Below are 13087 nucleotides of genomic sequence, written 5' to 3'. Positions count from 1 at the left end.
TCAGTCCAATATTTCTAAAGTGGCTTAGCATTATGGTCAGTTAGAAAACTTTTAAAACATACTGATGTCTTGGTCTTACCTCAAGATTCTAGTGCACTTGGTCTGGGGTGGAACTATTTCTTGGTATATATTTTTTATAGCCCCTGGATAATATCATTCTCATTGGAAATATGTTATTGAAGAATCAATGAAAGAGCTCATTTTGCTTAACACAAACACCTATTTGAGTTGAAGAGAGTTTTTGTTTTTTGCTTTTGTTTTTCACTTGGAACTCGTAAGTTCAGTTAATCAGAGAAGATTTTCTTTGTCAATAATTATGGGGTTACAGCTTGCATAACAGAGAGTTTCATCATTGGACTCTAATGGCTTCTTTTTGCTCTAATAAAGATGATAATGATTAAAGGCCAATCTAACATTTGTTATGGATTTTTCATCAAAGATTATCAATGACTACCATTAAGTCCAAACTAGAACAAGGTTTCTTGTGTAATAGTCCAGATAAAGAATCTGGCCCTTATAAAGGCTTAGCATAGCACACAGGTAATTATTTAATCCTCTCAGCATTCCTGTGAAATAGCATTATTATCTTTATTTACAAATGAGGAACTTGGGTTACAAATGAGGAACTCATACAACTGGCTCAACCTCACAGCTAGAGGGCAAGAGGGCAGGGATCAAATTCAGGGCAATATTGATTTGAAAACTTCTGAATCTTGACTTTATACTGGTGAAATATCAAACATCATTAGAAAACAATCATAATCCCTCACTGAAGTTTAAAATGTGAGAACATTTGAACTTTGTATTGCTTGGCTACCCCAATTCCATTTAGTTGCAAGAACTAAACTTTCTGCCTTTCTGAGAACCAGTGTGGCAGGTAAGGCTTGGAACTGATCAAGACCAGAATTGCCAGGACAGTCCCTGGCCTCGCTCCTGGGACAACAGCATAGATCCTACACAGGTCTCTGGTTTGAACCCTGAGCATGAGCCAAGATAGAGCAGAAATCCAGCTTCTTGCTCTTCTTCCTGCCACTGTAGCCCTATTCTCGCTTACTTTGTAATCTTATATATTGATACCATGTCAGGTCTCATCAGCTTTTCAGGGAGCATTCAGCTCTGATCCCTTTTTAACTGTGACAAACCCAGCTACTTTGTCTCTCTCACAGATCTATTGGAAAATCCAAGCATGCTTAACGTTGGCAGATCAAATGCCAGATACCTACTTAGACATAAATTTCACATATATGAGCATGATTTTTTTAGTTTAAGTATGTCCCAAATATTGCATGGGGCATATTTATACTAAAATTATTTATTCCCTGAAATTGAAATTTAATTGGGTGTCCTGTATTTTTATTTGCTCAGTGGTAACCCCAGCATTCTTTTTCACCACGATTATCCAAGTGTGAACACCTATGTTGAAAAAAAGGACATGAAAAATCCAACTTAATTTTTTTTTTTTTTTGGTACCAGGGATCGAACTCGGGTCCTTGCACTTATAAGGCAGGTGCCAGAACCACTGAGCTAAATCCCCAGCCCGAAAAATCCAACTTCTTGCCATTACAGAATACATACAATAAAAATTCTAATGAAAAACTACTGTGTAAGAGGGTTTTTTTTTGTTCCAGTGTCAAACTTTGTAACCATTAGTAAAATGTGGCTTAATTATATTGACTTGATAAAACATTACAAATTTGTGTTTTCCCTTTATACTTTGATAACACTTGTGGTAAAATTGCTTTGCTATACCAAAAATGCCTTTCTTGTGCTTATCTCTCTGTCTGTAACTTCAAAGAAGTTTTTCCTTTGTTTTTAAAAAATCGTATTATACCTACAACAACAGGTAAAAGAAGAAAAGTCCTTGACAATGCCATTATGAAAATAAAACACAACCTTTGTGATAATGTTAAATAATAGTAATAGAACTTGTCCAGACATACCAAGAGATTTTCAAACATTGTACTAATTCTTGAAACACTCCTTAGAACACTCCTTATCATTGTCTGGATTCTATAAGTAGAGCAATGTAGGTACCAATTATAATTTTCTTGGTCAAAACAAGAAATCTGGGACATCACATTAGTAGTCACAAGCTCACCACAACCTCTCTATCACAGTGATATTTCTCCCACTACTTCAATTTCTGAACTGGCTTCTGAGCTACTAAACAGCTAATGGAACTAAAAATTAAAAACTGAAGAAAATTCTAGTATGTTATTTTAGAAAAGTGTCAAGGAGTATCATGAGTATTTAGTCACTTGTCAGGTTCCCAAGGGGAGGGGGGAGAGAGAAAATCATGTTCAGCACTTCCTCAACCCTAGAATAGCAAATGTACCTCACCCTCAAATGACTCGTAAAAAAAAAAATTAAATCATATATATGTAAACGAGCTCTGGTTATTCAAGCTGGATAAATTGTGATATGTTTTTCCTGACACTGTATTTCTTCATCTATTACAGTGGTGCTTATGTACACATATTTAATATGTGAGATGGCTCCCAAATGTCATCCAAACATGCTGATCTGCCCTCATGGGTTATGTGACTTAAATTAGTCTTCACACCATCCATCTCTGAGGTCATCAAAGAATTGCAGGAACTTTGTGCATGTGACTTTCTGCAGACAAGAAGCTCCATTATGGTTAGAACCCCGCTTGTATACCTGAGGTAGCAGGGGCACCTTGGGAGAGCTGGCAGCCTTCATTCTGCTTGGCCAGGTGACAAGTGGCTTGAACACCCACACTGTGTTTGATAATGTGATTGTTGGATATTTCTACTCCTCTAAACTGCAAATGTTCTCTAGTACATAAGTGGCACACAGTGTTCCACAGTGGATCAAGCCTTTTATCAGGGAAGAAATGACCCAAACTAGCATGTTTGTGAACATATTTCAACACAAGCCCTCTAATGAAGGAGGTCTTTGGAGGTGCTGGTGTGTGTGTCGGGGGCGGGGGTTACTGATGGAGAAGTACACCTCAGACAGTTTACTTTGTAAGCATGTATCTTTTCAGTGGGAATCCCTGCTCGAGAATTACCCATAGACTGAGTAAATTTAGAGATTAGTCTGCAGTCTCCTTTGTACACTAAATGCAGCACATTTTTTTCCATGCCTAAGCCCTTCCCTGAAAATGGGTTTCTTTCTAATATTATGTCTGAATTCCTTGTTCACTGAACCTACAAGGAACTTTTGGAGCAATGGAATTAAAAGATTAAACCTCAAGCTACTTGTGCTAAGTCTTTAAATGCCTTTGAAGCACAGTTTACATAGCAACTGAGTCTACAATTGGAGTGTGCAGACTTGATTGCATTTAGAGTCTTGCAGACTCAGGTGTTGTGAGAATTCTCCTGTGTAACTGTTTCCCTGCTGTAGTGCTATAATACGCAGTGGCATTATGAATCTTCTTGTTGCACAGCATTCGGTTTTCATGTAGGGTTGTATATATTTCAGCTGTGTATTGGCTGCTTTGTAAACACTACACTGTGACTTGTGTGATCTGGACTTGGAAATTAGATCCTCTTTACACATCACGTGCAGTTTCTTTAGTAATCTCATCTAACAGCTTGTTAGAACTGGAAGTCATTTGCCAGCTTCTTTATGTAGATGAAAAAATTAGGTCTAGAAAAGTTAATCTCATTGCTAAAGAATGGCTAACATTTGCTGAGTACTTTCTACATGTTAGAAACAATTGTTATTCATGCATTATTTCTTTTACTCCTTAAAACACACCTGTGAGTTCAGTATGAAGATTTTCTCAGGGTGTGCTTCTGTACCCTATCCCCCTCTGCTATGGGAGGACGTTGGTTTAATATTTCCTCTCTCTCTCTCTGTCTCTTTCTCTCTGTCTCTCCCTCTCTCTCTGCCCCCTCATATCCAGTCACTTAGCTCTCTATAAGCTCATAGAGACCACCCACCAGAAGGCAACCGTTATTTTCATTTCTTCCTTTCAAAAGATGAAATGGAACTATAACAAAGCCTTCACCTTGCTCGATTCTCCAAAGAGCTACCATTTCCTTTTTTTGTTCCTCTTCATAGAAAAACATCTTGAAGTAGTGCTTAGCTAAGTCAATTCCTCTAGCTTCTTTTTCTTTTCTTTTTTCTTTTTTTGTGGTATCAGGGATCAAACTCAGGACCTTGTGCTTGCAAGGCAGATGAGATGCCACTGAGCTAAATCCCTGACCCTCTTTTTCTTTTCTTAATTTTACTTCAACCACATGCTTGGTCCCACTACTCCACCCAAACTATCCCTGTTCAGTCACTGGTAACTTCCATGCCGCTACATTCACTGGGAAATTTTCAATGAATTCATCTTCCTTCATATACCAGCAGCTTTTGACAAAATAATTTCCTACACTTTGAGTCACTATGTTCCTGGAACTAAATTCTTGGGTTTGCCCTTCTTTCCCTGGCTACCTCGATTCTCCAGTTCTTCCTCATGTTTGAATGTCCTAGGGCTCAATCTTCCAGGATCTCTGTCCACATATACACTGCTGATCTAAATCCAGGCTTTTGGCTTTAAGTAATATTTATGTTTCATAGTTTCTCTTTTTCTCTCTAGATTCATTCTGCAGTGCTTTTCACTTTGCTCACACAGAAGGCACAGTAACATGATTCCTTGACCTTTAATCTTCACTGGGGCTTGGGGCGTAGAAGGCACACTGGCAGGAGATACGAATTTTGAAGGCAAGTCAGGTTGGAGTATTTATTCCCTGTCAGACTGCACACTGCCCTTGAAGGCCCTGCTCTGGAAGGCCACTCTCTCCATACAGCTACCAGGTCTGATGAATGTTCCCTCTCCTGTCTTTACACACAGGGCTGGAACACCTCTGGAGTACACTACCCTCTACCATTCCTTGTTTATCTCCTTAAATCCAATACTAACTTCTGTAAATACTTCTTTTCACGATTACTCACTTTGATTATACCTTCTCTTTCCTGCCAGGTATTTGATAAGGTCTATATACTGACACTGAAATTAACATCTCCAATCCAGACCTCACTTTTGTGAACAACAGACTCTCACATTCAGCCAACAGACACCTACACACTTTTACTGTGTCTCCAAGTAAACTGCATTTTACTTCCAAATCTTCCCTGTCCACAGCCTTCACCATCTAAGTGGTGACAACTCCAGCCTTCTAATTGTTCGGACTAAACCTTGAGTCATCTTTGACTCCTTTATTTTTCTTCAATATCACCTCTAATAAATCAGGAACTTTTGTCAGCTCTTTCTTCTAATATAACTAGAATGTAACAAATTCTCACCACCTCTGCTTCTACTTCCTGGCCCAACTGCCAATGTGTCTTCTCAATTATTACAATAATCGCTTGTATGATTGCTGGAGCTCTCTTATTGATTTCTCTTCCTTTACTCTTAGCACCTGTACTTTATTCCAGAAGAAACCATGTCACTCTTCTGCACAGGACCCTTCTGTGGATCCTATACACTTAGAATAAAAGCCAAACATTCTTCCAGTTGTCTACAAGACCATACCTGAGGTTGCTACTTGTTGCCCCTCTGACTCTCACCTCCCATCTCTCCTCTCACTCCTTTTCTGCCACACTGACGCGTCCACTGTTTCTAAAACATGTCAAGTGGGCTGGAGATTTAGCTCAGTGGTGCTGCTGCCTGCCTGGCAAGCGCAAGGTCCTGAGTTTGATCGCCAGTACAAATAAATAAATAAATAAATAAACAAACCACATCAAGTATGCTCTTGTATTAGGAGCTTGGATCTAGATGATCTCATACTTAGAATGCTTTCCCTCTCATAACTGTTTGCCTAACTGCTTCAATTTTTTCAAGTCTTTGCTCAAAAATCCCTTTAAAATGGCACCTCCTCTAACCATCCAATTTAAATGGCAGCCTCTCTCCTTGCCATCTCTCTCCATTTCCCTGACTCTGCCCCACTTGTTCATGTTCAAGGTATGCATCATGGACTAACAGACTAATAATAGTTATTATGTTTATTGTTGTCTTATCCTCAACCCCTGCTACAGTAGAAGATAAAGGACGAGTATCATTGCATTTTTTTCACTAATCTACTGCCAATACCTAAAGTAATGCTTGGTTTATGGTATCAATTCAAAATTTTTGTTATATATACCTCTTACAGATTCTGGTATGTTTTGGTTTAATTTTCATCCAACTGAAATATTTTCCAATTTACTTTGTGTCTTCTTCTTTGAACTATGAATTATATAGAAATATGTTGGTTAATTTCCAAGTATTTAGGGTCTTCCAGATAACTTTACGTTATCGATTTCTAGGCAAATTCTGTTGTGGTCAGACAACATACTTTGTATAATTTTCTAATTCTTTTAATATTTTGAGACTTGTTTTATGGCCTAGATTGTTCCATATGTACTTGAAATGAATGTATATTCTATTATTAGGTGGAGGATGTTATAGATGTCAATTACATCAAGCTGATTGATACTGTTATACTTTTACGTTCCTACTGATCTGTCTTTAGTCTCCTAATTGCTGAGTGTTAGACTCTCCAATTATAATTGTGGATTTGGTTTTTTTTTTCATTTTTTTAGTTATTGCTTTGTGTACTTTGACCTTCTGATATATACATAAATGTCTAATATTATTGTGGCTTCTTGATAATTGACCCCTTAATCATAATGTAATATCTCTCTTTAGTCTTGGTATTACTTGTTCTAAAATCAAACTTGTCTGATATTTATACAGCCACTTTAGTTTTTTTTAAACTAGGTTTTCATGATATATCATTTTTTAGTTCTTATACTTTTAGTTTACCAATTAAATTCAATCATAAATTCATTTATATTTAAAGTGGGGTTTTCATAGAAAGTATATAGTGAGTATGTCCTGTTGCCTTCTGATTAATTCTGACATTCTCTACCTTTTAGTAGAGGTATTTAGTTTATTTATTATTAATGTAATTATTGGTATGGTTGGATTTCATTCTACCTCCTGCCCAATTACTTGTCCCATTAGTTTTTATTGTTTTATTCTCTCTTTTTGGATTTAAGTATCTTTCATAATTCCAGTTTATTGCTACTTTTAGGTTTTGCTAGCAATTTCTGTAGGGTTTACTATACATACAATTTACATTTATCATTCTCTATCTGCCGACACTATTATACAATCTTCTTCCCACCAATCTATTTCCTCCTCCCCTGTTATGGTTGCCATACATTTTACTTCTACATGTAACACAACTATTCACAGTTACTATTCTGATTTATATCAGAGGGCAGAAAATTTGATCTGTAGTGAAAATTCTGCCTGTGGCCTGTCTTTAATGAGTTCTTTGACCTAATACTGGTTTTTATGTTTATAAAGGGCTGTCTAAACAGCAACAAGAGGAAGGAACTGTGTAAAACAGAGTATAGCTCACACAGAGCCCAATATATCTGGGCATTTACAAGATATGTTTTCTAAGCCACATCTTAATCATCTTTAAGATGTTAAAACTAAGAAAAATATCTTTGATATATACCCCCAATTTGTAATTATGATACCCCTTATTTTTAAACAGAGAAAATAATTTTCTTCTGTGTGAAGAAGTTCCTATAACATTTCTTACAGTGTCAATATATTAACAGTGAATTCTCTTAGCCTTTATTTATATGAAAAAATACTTTTAGCTCACTTTCATTGTTGAAAAGTATTTTCAGTGAATATAGAGTACTGAGTTAGTAATTTTTTCTCCTTTAGCATTTGAGGATATTGACTCATTATCCTCTCTTTTGCAAGGTTTCTGATGAGTAATTTGTCATTCTTTATTCTTCTGTATGTAATGTTTTTTTTGGCTTTTGTTGCCAGAAAGTTTTCTTTCTTTAGTTAGTAGCAGTTTGATTAGGGGCATGTATATTTGCTTGTATTTGTCATGCTAGAGGTTCTCTGAGCCTCTTAAGTGGTAACTTGTTTACTTTTACTGATTTGGAAAACATGTAGGCATTATCTCTTAAAGCATATTTTCTGCTCCATTTTCTTTCCTCTTTTTTGAATTTTATTTTCATGTATTTTAGCACTTTAATATTGTGCCACAGTTCTGGAATGCTATATTCTTTTTTTTTCTCTCCTTTATTAAAAAAATCTTTTTTTCTCTCTGTATTTCTTCCTTTTGATAATTTCTATTGATTTATCCTCAAGTTCAATGGTTTGTTTCTTGTTCTGTCCAGTCTGCTGACTCAAAGATTTTCTTACCTTGATTAATCAAGGTAAGGAAATCTTGATTGTCAGCTTGAGTGGATTAAGAAACACCTAGCAGATGAATAAAGCACATTTCTGGTGTGTCTGGTCAATCTGGGAGTGTGACCTTGGAGATGATATCTGGTTCCTTGTCCATTCAGCTCTTCCCCTGTGCTCTGCTCCAAGCCACCAAGAATTGAGCAGCTTGATCCAGCATGCCCTTTTGCCATGGTGCTTCTGTCTTGGCACCAGGTTACCATGGGCCGAATCCCCTGAAACCATTTGCCACATTAAATTTTTCTTCCTTTATGTTGCAGGTATCAGATGTTTTCTCCCAGATACAGACAGTATGTTTTCTATTTGCATTGTTTTAATTTCCTATATATAATTAATTCATTTCTATAACTCTGTTGTAATTCCCCACGTGTTCACAAAAGTTGTTCACATTTTAACCAGGTGTTTCAGCATATTAATCATAATCATTTCATAGTCTCTGAATGATGGTTTCAACACCTGGGTCATCTCTGAATCTGGCTTGACTGGTTGCTTTTTCTTGTTCTTAGTTGCTTTTCTCTTAATTGTTTTTGTTTTTTAAAAAATTAAATACCTGGAATTATGCTTATAACAGAAGAGAATGAATTAAATCTATCTGCACCCAAAAATTTGCATACCTTTTGTGTCAAGCCCTTAGCATGTGGGATTGAGCCAAAGAATCCAGGATCTGAGCTGGGTTTGCATTTTGTTGCTATTTTTATCCTGATTAATCACAATCTTCAAATTTCTTCAGCTTTGCAGCTTGCGCCTTGTACTTAGAGTGAAGCCTAGTGTGTGAGGGCTTTCCCAAGGGTTCCTGCTTTGTCTTCAGCTTTTAGCAGTCCTCCCCACCTTTGCCATACACAGAGTCCCCTCAGTGCTCTTGCCTTTCTCCATGTAATTGATTATTACTGCTTGATGATCAGTGCTAGTATCACAGTACAGAGGGGTCCTATTTCTAGTCTGAGTGTAAAGCAGATCTATTATCTTTTGTCCTTAGGAGGGATGCCTTTTTAGCATTCCAATAGGAATGCAAAACTCTGTTGGAAACTCTGTCCCCCCCCCCCCCCCCGTTTGGCCATAGCTGGGACAGAGTTTCCTGCTCTATTCCAGTAGTAGCTGACTTCTGCTCCTTAGCACACAATCTCATACCCAAGATGTTTTTCTGCCTCTCTATCAGGAGCAGAGGGATTTTCTTATCCATGTTCTCTTAGCAGGAATGGATCTGTGCCAGTGTTGGTATTTGGCCCTCTCTCAGGGAAACAGGCTTTGTTTCTTCTCCCCAAGAAGCAATGTCATTTTGCCTAAGCTCTGAGAATGAGAGGATTTTCTATTCTCCCTAAGAGGGCTTACACCGTTTTCTTCATAGGAGACAAGGATACTGAGAGACAAATAAACAGATATATTTATTTACCAATTTCTGTGTTTCCTTTAGACCTATTCCTTAGAGTTTTGATTCCTTGGTATTTCTAGTCTATCTCAAATGCAGTTCAAGCATCTTTCTGTGGGTAAGAAAAGCCTTTCAGAAAACAATTTTAGATCTTTCAGGAGCATCCCTTGGAATGAACAGAAAGAGTGAATGATCAAAGGATTTGGTTGAGGTACAGACCTTGACTACTAAACATGATCTTCCAAGGACAGAAAGGACAATTCTGTTGGCCTTTCCCCATGCCACACTCTTGATCTGATCAGTAATATATGACCATGCTTTGTCCAAGTGGCTCAAATAAGCTGAAGTGAGCAAAAGTAAAAAATTCCAGTCAGAAGATGTACTTTAAACTGAAACATCAAACTCTAGCAAGTTCTTCACAGATAGTATTGGAAAGCTCTGACTCTTCCCCCCCTAATCCAAAAACTGAGAGAGGAAATGCAATTAAAACTAGTTCATTTTTTTTTCTAGAGAAGGGCTAGAGCCACGAACAAAAAAGTAGCTCATAGTCCAGAGATGGCTGCTTGATGGTAAAGCTATGAAATTGCATGGATAATAGGAATGACAATTGCTGCTTCTTGCAGCAGCTTCAGACACCACAGATGAATTAAGAAAGCATACAGAAAAAGGGGGGAAAGTAGCTGGAGTCAAGGGAAGTTTAACTTATGGCATAACTATATTGGCATGGACTTCTTAGGACAGTACATTCATAGTATATCTTGACAGTGTGGTGTCATGAGGGGGCCCTGGCAGAAGCAGACTGCCTCTTACTCTATGGAAAAATATTGGTTGTAAGCCAGGGTACAATCTGGAAAGTTTAGAATTTCACTATGGGGAGATCAAAATGATTGGCTTTCTCTTTAAGGAAAAACTGTTAGTTAGTGAGCTTCCAGTAGAGTTTCTCCATCCTCAAGTCAGGTGGATGAGTAGGTGTAATATTTCCTACTCACAATAGTTTGTTTGTGGTTGGGTACAGGATACAATCAGAGTCAATGAGAAGCAATTAAATGTCATTATTAAAAAGAGAAGGATATTCTCATTTCTGATGAACATGAATCCAGAGGATATGAGCCAGGAGTTGCAAAGGATCAGGACCAAAGGCCTTAGAATGAAACAAAAAGATCACAAGACAGGTACGACAGACAAGGAACAACTAACTAGTGACAACATTTCTCTTCTTTTTTGTGGAGCCAGAACTACCCTGGACTTTCAGTTATGTGAACTGAGAAATTCCCATTTGTGTTTGTTATTTTGAGTTGAAAATATCTGTCACTTGTAATAAAAAAAAATCCACCTCCAAATGGACACAATTGATTTAGGACAGGCCTTTAGGGAACCACAAAATAAGGGCCAACAAAGTATTCACTTGATGCCTTAGGTTGATGTCCAAAACCTGGTACTAAGTTATTGGACAGAAGAAGACAAGTTAGACAGGATATCCTGGAAGCTAATTTTAGGACAACTAAAAAGACATTTTGCTTTAAATAAACTTTTTATTTTGGAATAATTAATTATACATTTATAAAAAGTAACAAAGACATCACAGAGAGTTTCCCTACTTTTTTTTTTTTACCAGTTTCTTCCACTATTATCATCTGACATGACCATGGCATATTAGTCAGAGCAGTGGTACATGGCTATTATCTAGTTTTGCCGTCAAGGTCCTTCTCTGTTGTGGGATCCCATCTAGTATGCCATATTGTATTTTAATTGTCACATCTTAATTTCCTCTGGTCTGGGGCAGCTTCTCCATTTTTTTTCTTTTCTTTTTTTTGGTTCATGACCTTGGAAATACTGGTTTTATACTTTTTAGTCTCTCATTTAATTTGAGTTTGATATTTCCTCATGATTACAATGAATTGATGGGTTTGGGAGAAGAATACCTCAAAGGTGAAATAGGGCAATATTCCATCAGAGCTGATTGGATGATGAGGAAATGAAAGCACTACCCATGTGGTAGAATTCCTAGGGCCCAGAAATGAATCAGTGTATTTAATCCTAAGCATGAGGTCTTTGCTTTTCAAGGAGACAAATGTGCATAGTGACTTGCTGTGAGTTACTTTATGATTGTGGTAAGTTTAAATGAGTTTTTACTTTCTGAAGACTTGAACCACAGAGATACTAATTCCTTTCATTTAGTTAAAAGCCAGGCCTTGCCAAAACAAAATTGGAAAGAAAGACCCCATTATTTCTTTTGTACTTCCATGAGAGAAGCACCTTTATTTTTCAGGGGCTTCTCTGCTATCTGAGTCCTGTGACAGGATTTATACCTGTGTCTTCAAATGTTTTCATAAAATGCTTCGGTAGTCATAACCAGCTCTTTCTTTCTTTCTCTCTCACACACAGTCAAAGGCAAACCAAAATCCCTTATTAAATTGTCTTGGTTTATTACCAGGAAGTAGTAACTAGATCATCAATTTCCTTCTCTCTAGTAATCTATCAATAATTGTGGTAGTTATTGAATATTCATGGGGTAGAGGACTGAAGAAAGTCAATAGAAGAGAAACCAAAGGACTCAATCCTTGTCCAAAGGCTTTGTTCTAATACAGACATTTATCATTCGCATGTACAAATGAGGTTATGTATTTGAAACATTGTAAGGTATTGTGTAATTATGTTAAAATTTAACATTCAAATGAATTCTTCCATTGTAGACTCATTTTAAAAAAAAATTATTCTTGATAGCCCATCACCTACTACTCAGCCTTTGTTCTTGAAAAGTGGTCAGTTCTCCCCTAAACTGCAGTTGGGAGTTATTATCTTTAAAAAAAAAAAACTCCAGGATTGTAAAATAGAATTTTCTACAAATGATTCATCTTTCTTGACCATGTGCCTTTAAAAGAGCTAGGTAAAAGGTTTCAAAATGGTGGCCCACTGATTATGGAAAATTTTTGGTTTTGTTTGAATAGCAGTTTGAAATTTTAGTTATCAACTTCTGAAATTTGAGAGAATTCTAAGAGTGTAATCTTGGCTTCTCTTAGAATCAAAAGACTTGTTGGTGCTGTTTTGTATAGATGGGATATATAGTCCCTAATTTTTCTGTCTTATACCTTGCTATTTTTACTTATTTATTTCCCTGTCTGGCCAATAGAAATTATAATTTCTGGTCTAGAGAAACTTGAGATGGATTGTCTAGAAGGATAGATGGAACAGAGGTCTTGTGCTTTGAAGTGAAAGAGTGATTTAACGCTAATGGAGTTGTATCTTCCAGGAACAAAATTGGGAAAAAGGCAGAGTGGTGGTAAAATGCCCTCTGGAGGGCTACTGTCCAAGGTGGCAAGATATGGAAAGGGCAGGAGCCCACAAACCCAGAAGCTCGCTGCATTGCCTTGGTGAGATTCGCTAGTGACTGAAATTGCCATAAGCGCCTGGAGCCACTGCAGAGCTCATCTCTTTCTGCACTCAGTAACTTCTGGAAAGTACAGAGGCAGCGTAACTCCCAAAGCCCAACACACAGACCT

The 13087-nt window shown here is 37.2% G+C and overlaps 1 protein-coding gene across 7 annotated transcripts in view; it reads left to right on the top strand.

Moving 5' to 3' along the window:
• The first annotated feature begins 5831 nt into the window (after positions 1-5831).
• Positions 5832-13087, top strand: part of LOC110344261 (uncharacterized) — a 133121-nt gene continuing 125865 nt past the window's right edge. For 6 of the 7 annotated variants that reach the window (XR_015446560.1, XR_015446564.1, XR_015446566.1 and 3 more), the window contains exon 1: positions 5832-5920. Coding sequence is in view for 1 of the 7 variants with exons in the window: in XM_087199342.1 (XP_087055468.1) it covers positions 5854-5920 (67 nt within the window). In the remaining 6 variants the exon portion in view is untranslated. The remainder of the gene's footprint in view (positions 5921-13087) is intronic. The other variant, XR_015446575.1, reaches the window with a different exon arrangement.

Source organism: Heterocephalus glaber, unplaced genomic scaffold (genome assembly GCF_053883595.1).
Source record: "Heterocephalus glaber isolate CG9 unplaced genomic scaffold, H.glaber_assembly_v1.0 deba00000347, whole genome shotgun sequence".
NCBI classification, from domain to species: domain Eukaryota; kingdom Metazoa; phylum Chordata; class Mammalia; order Rodentia; family Bathyergidae; genus Heterocephalus; species Heterocephalus glaber.
Note: the sequence above shows the minus strand (reverse complement) of the source record. Positions and strands in the feature narration are given on the sequence as shown.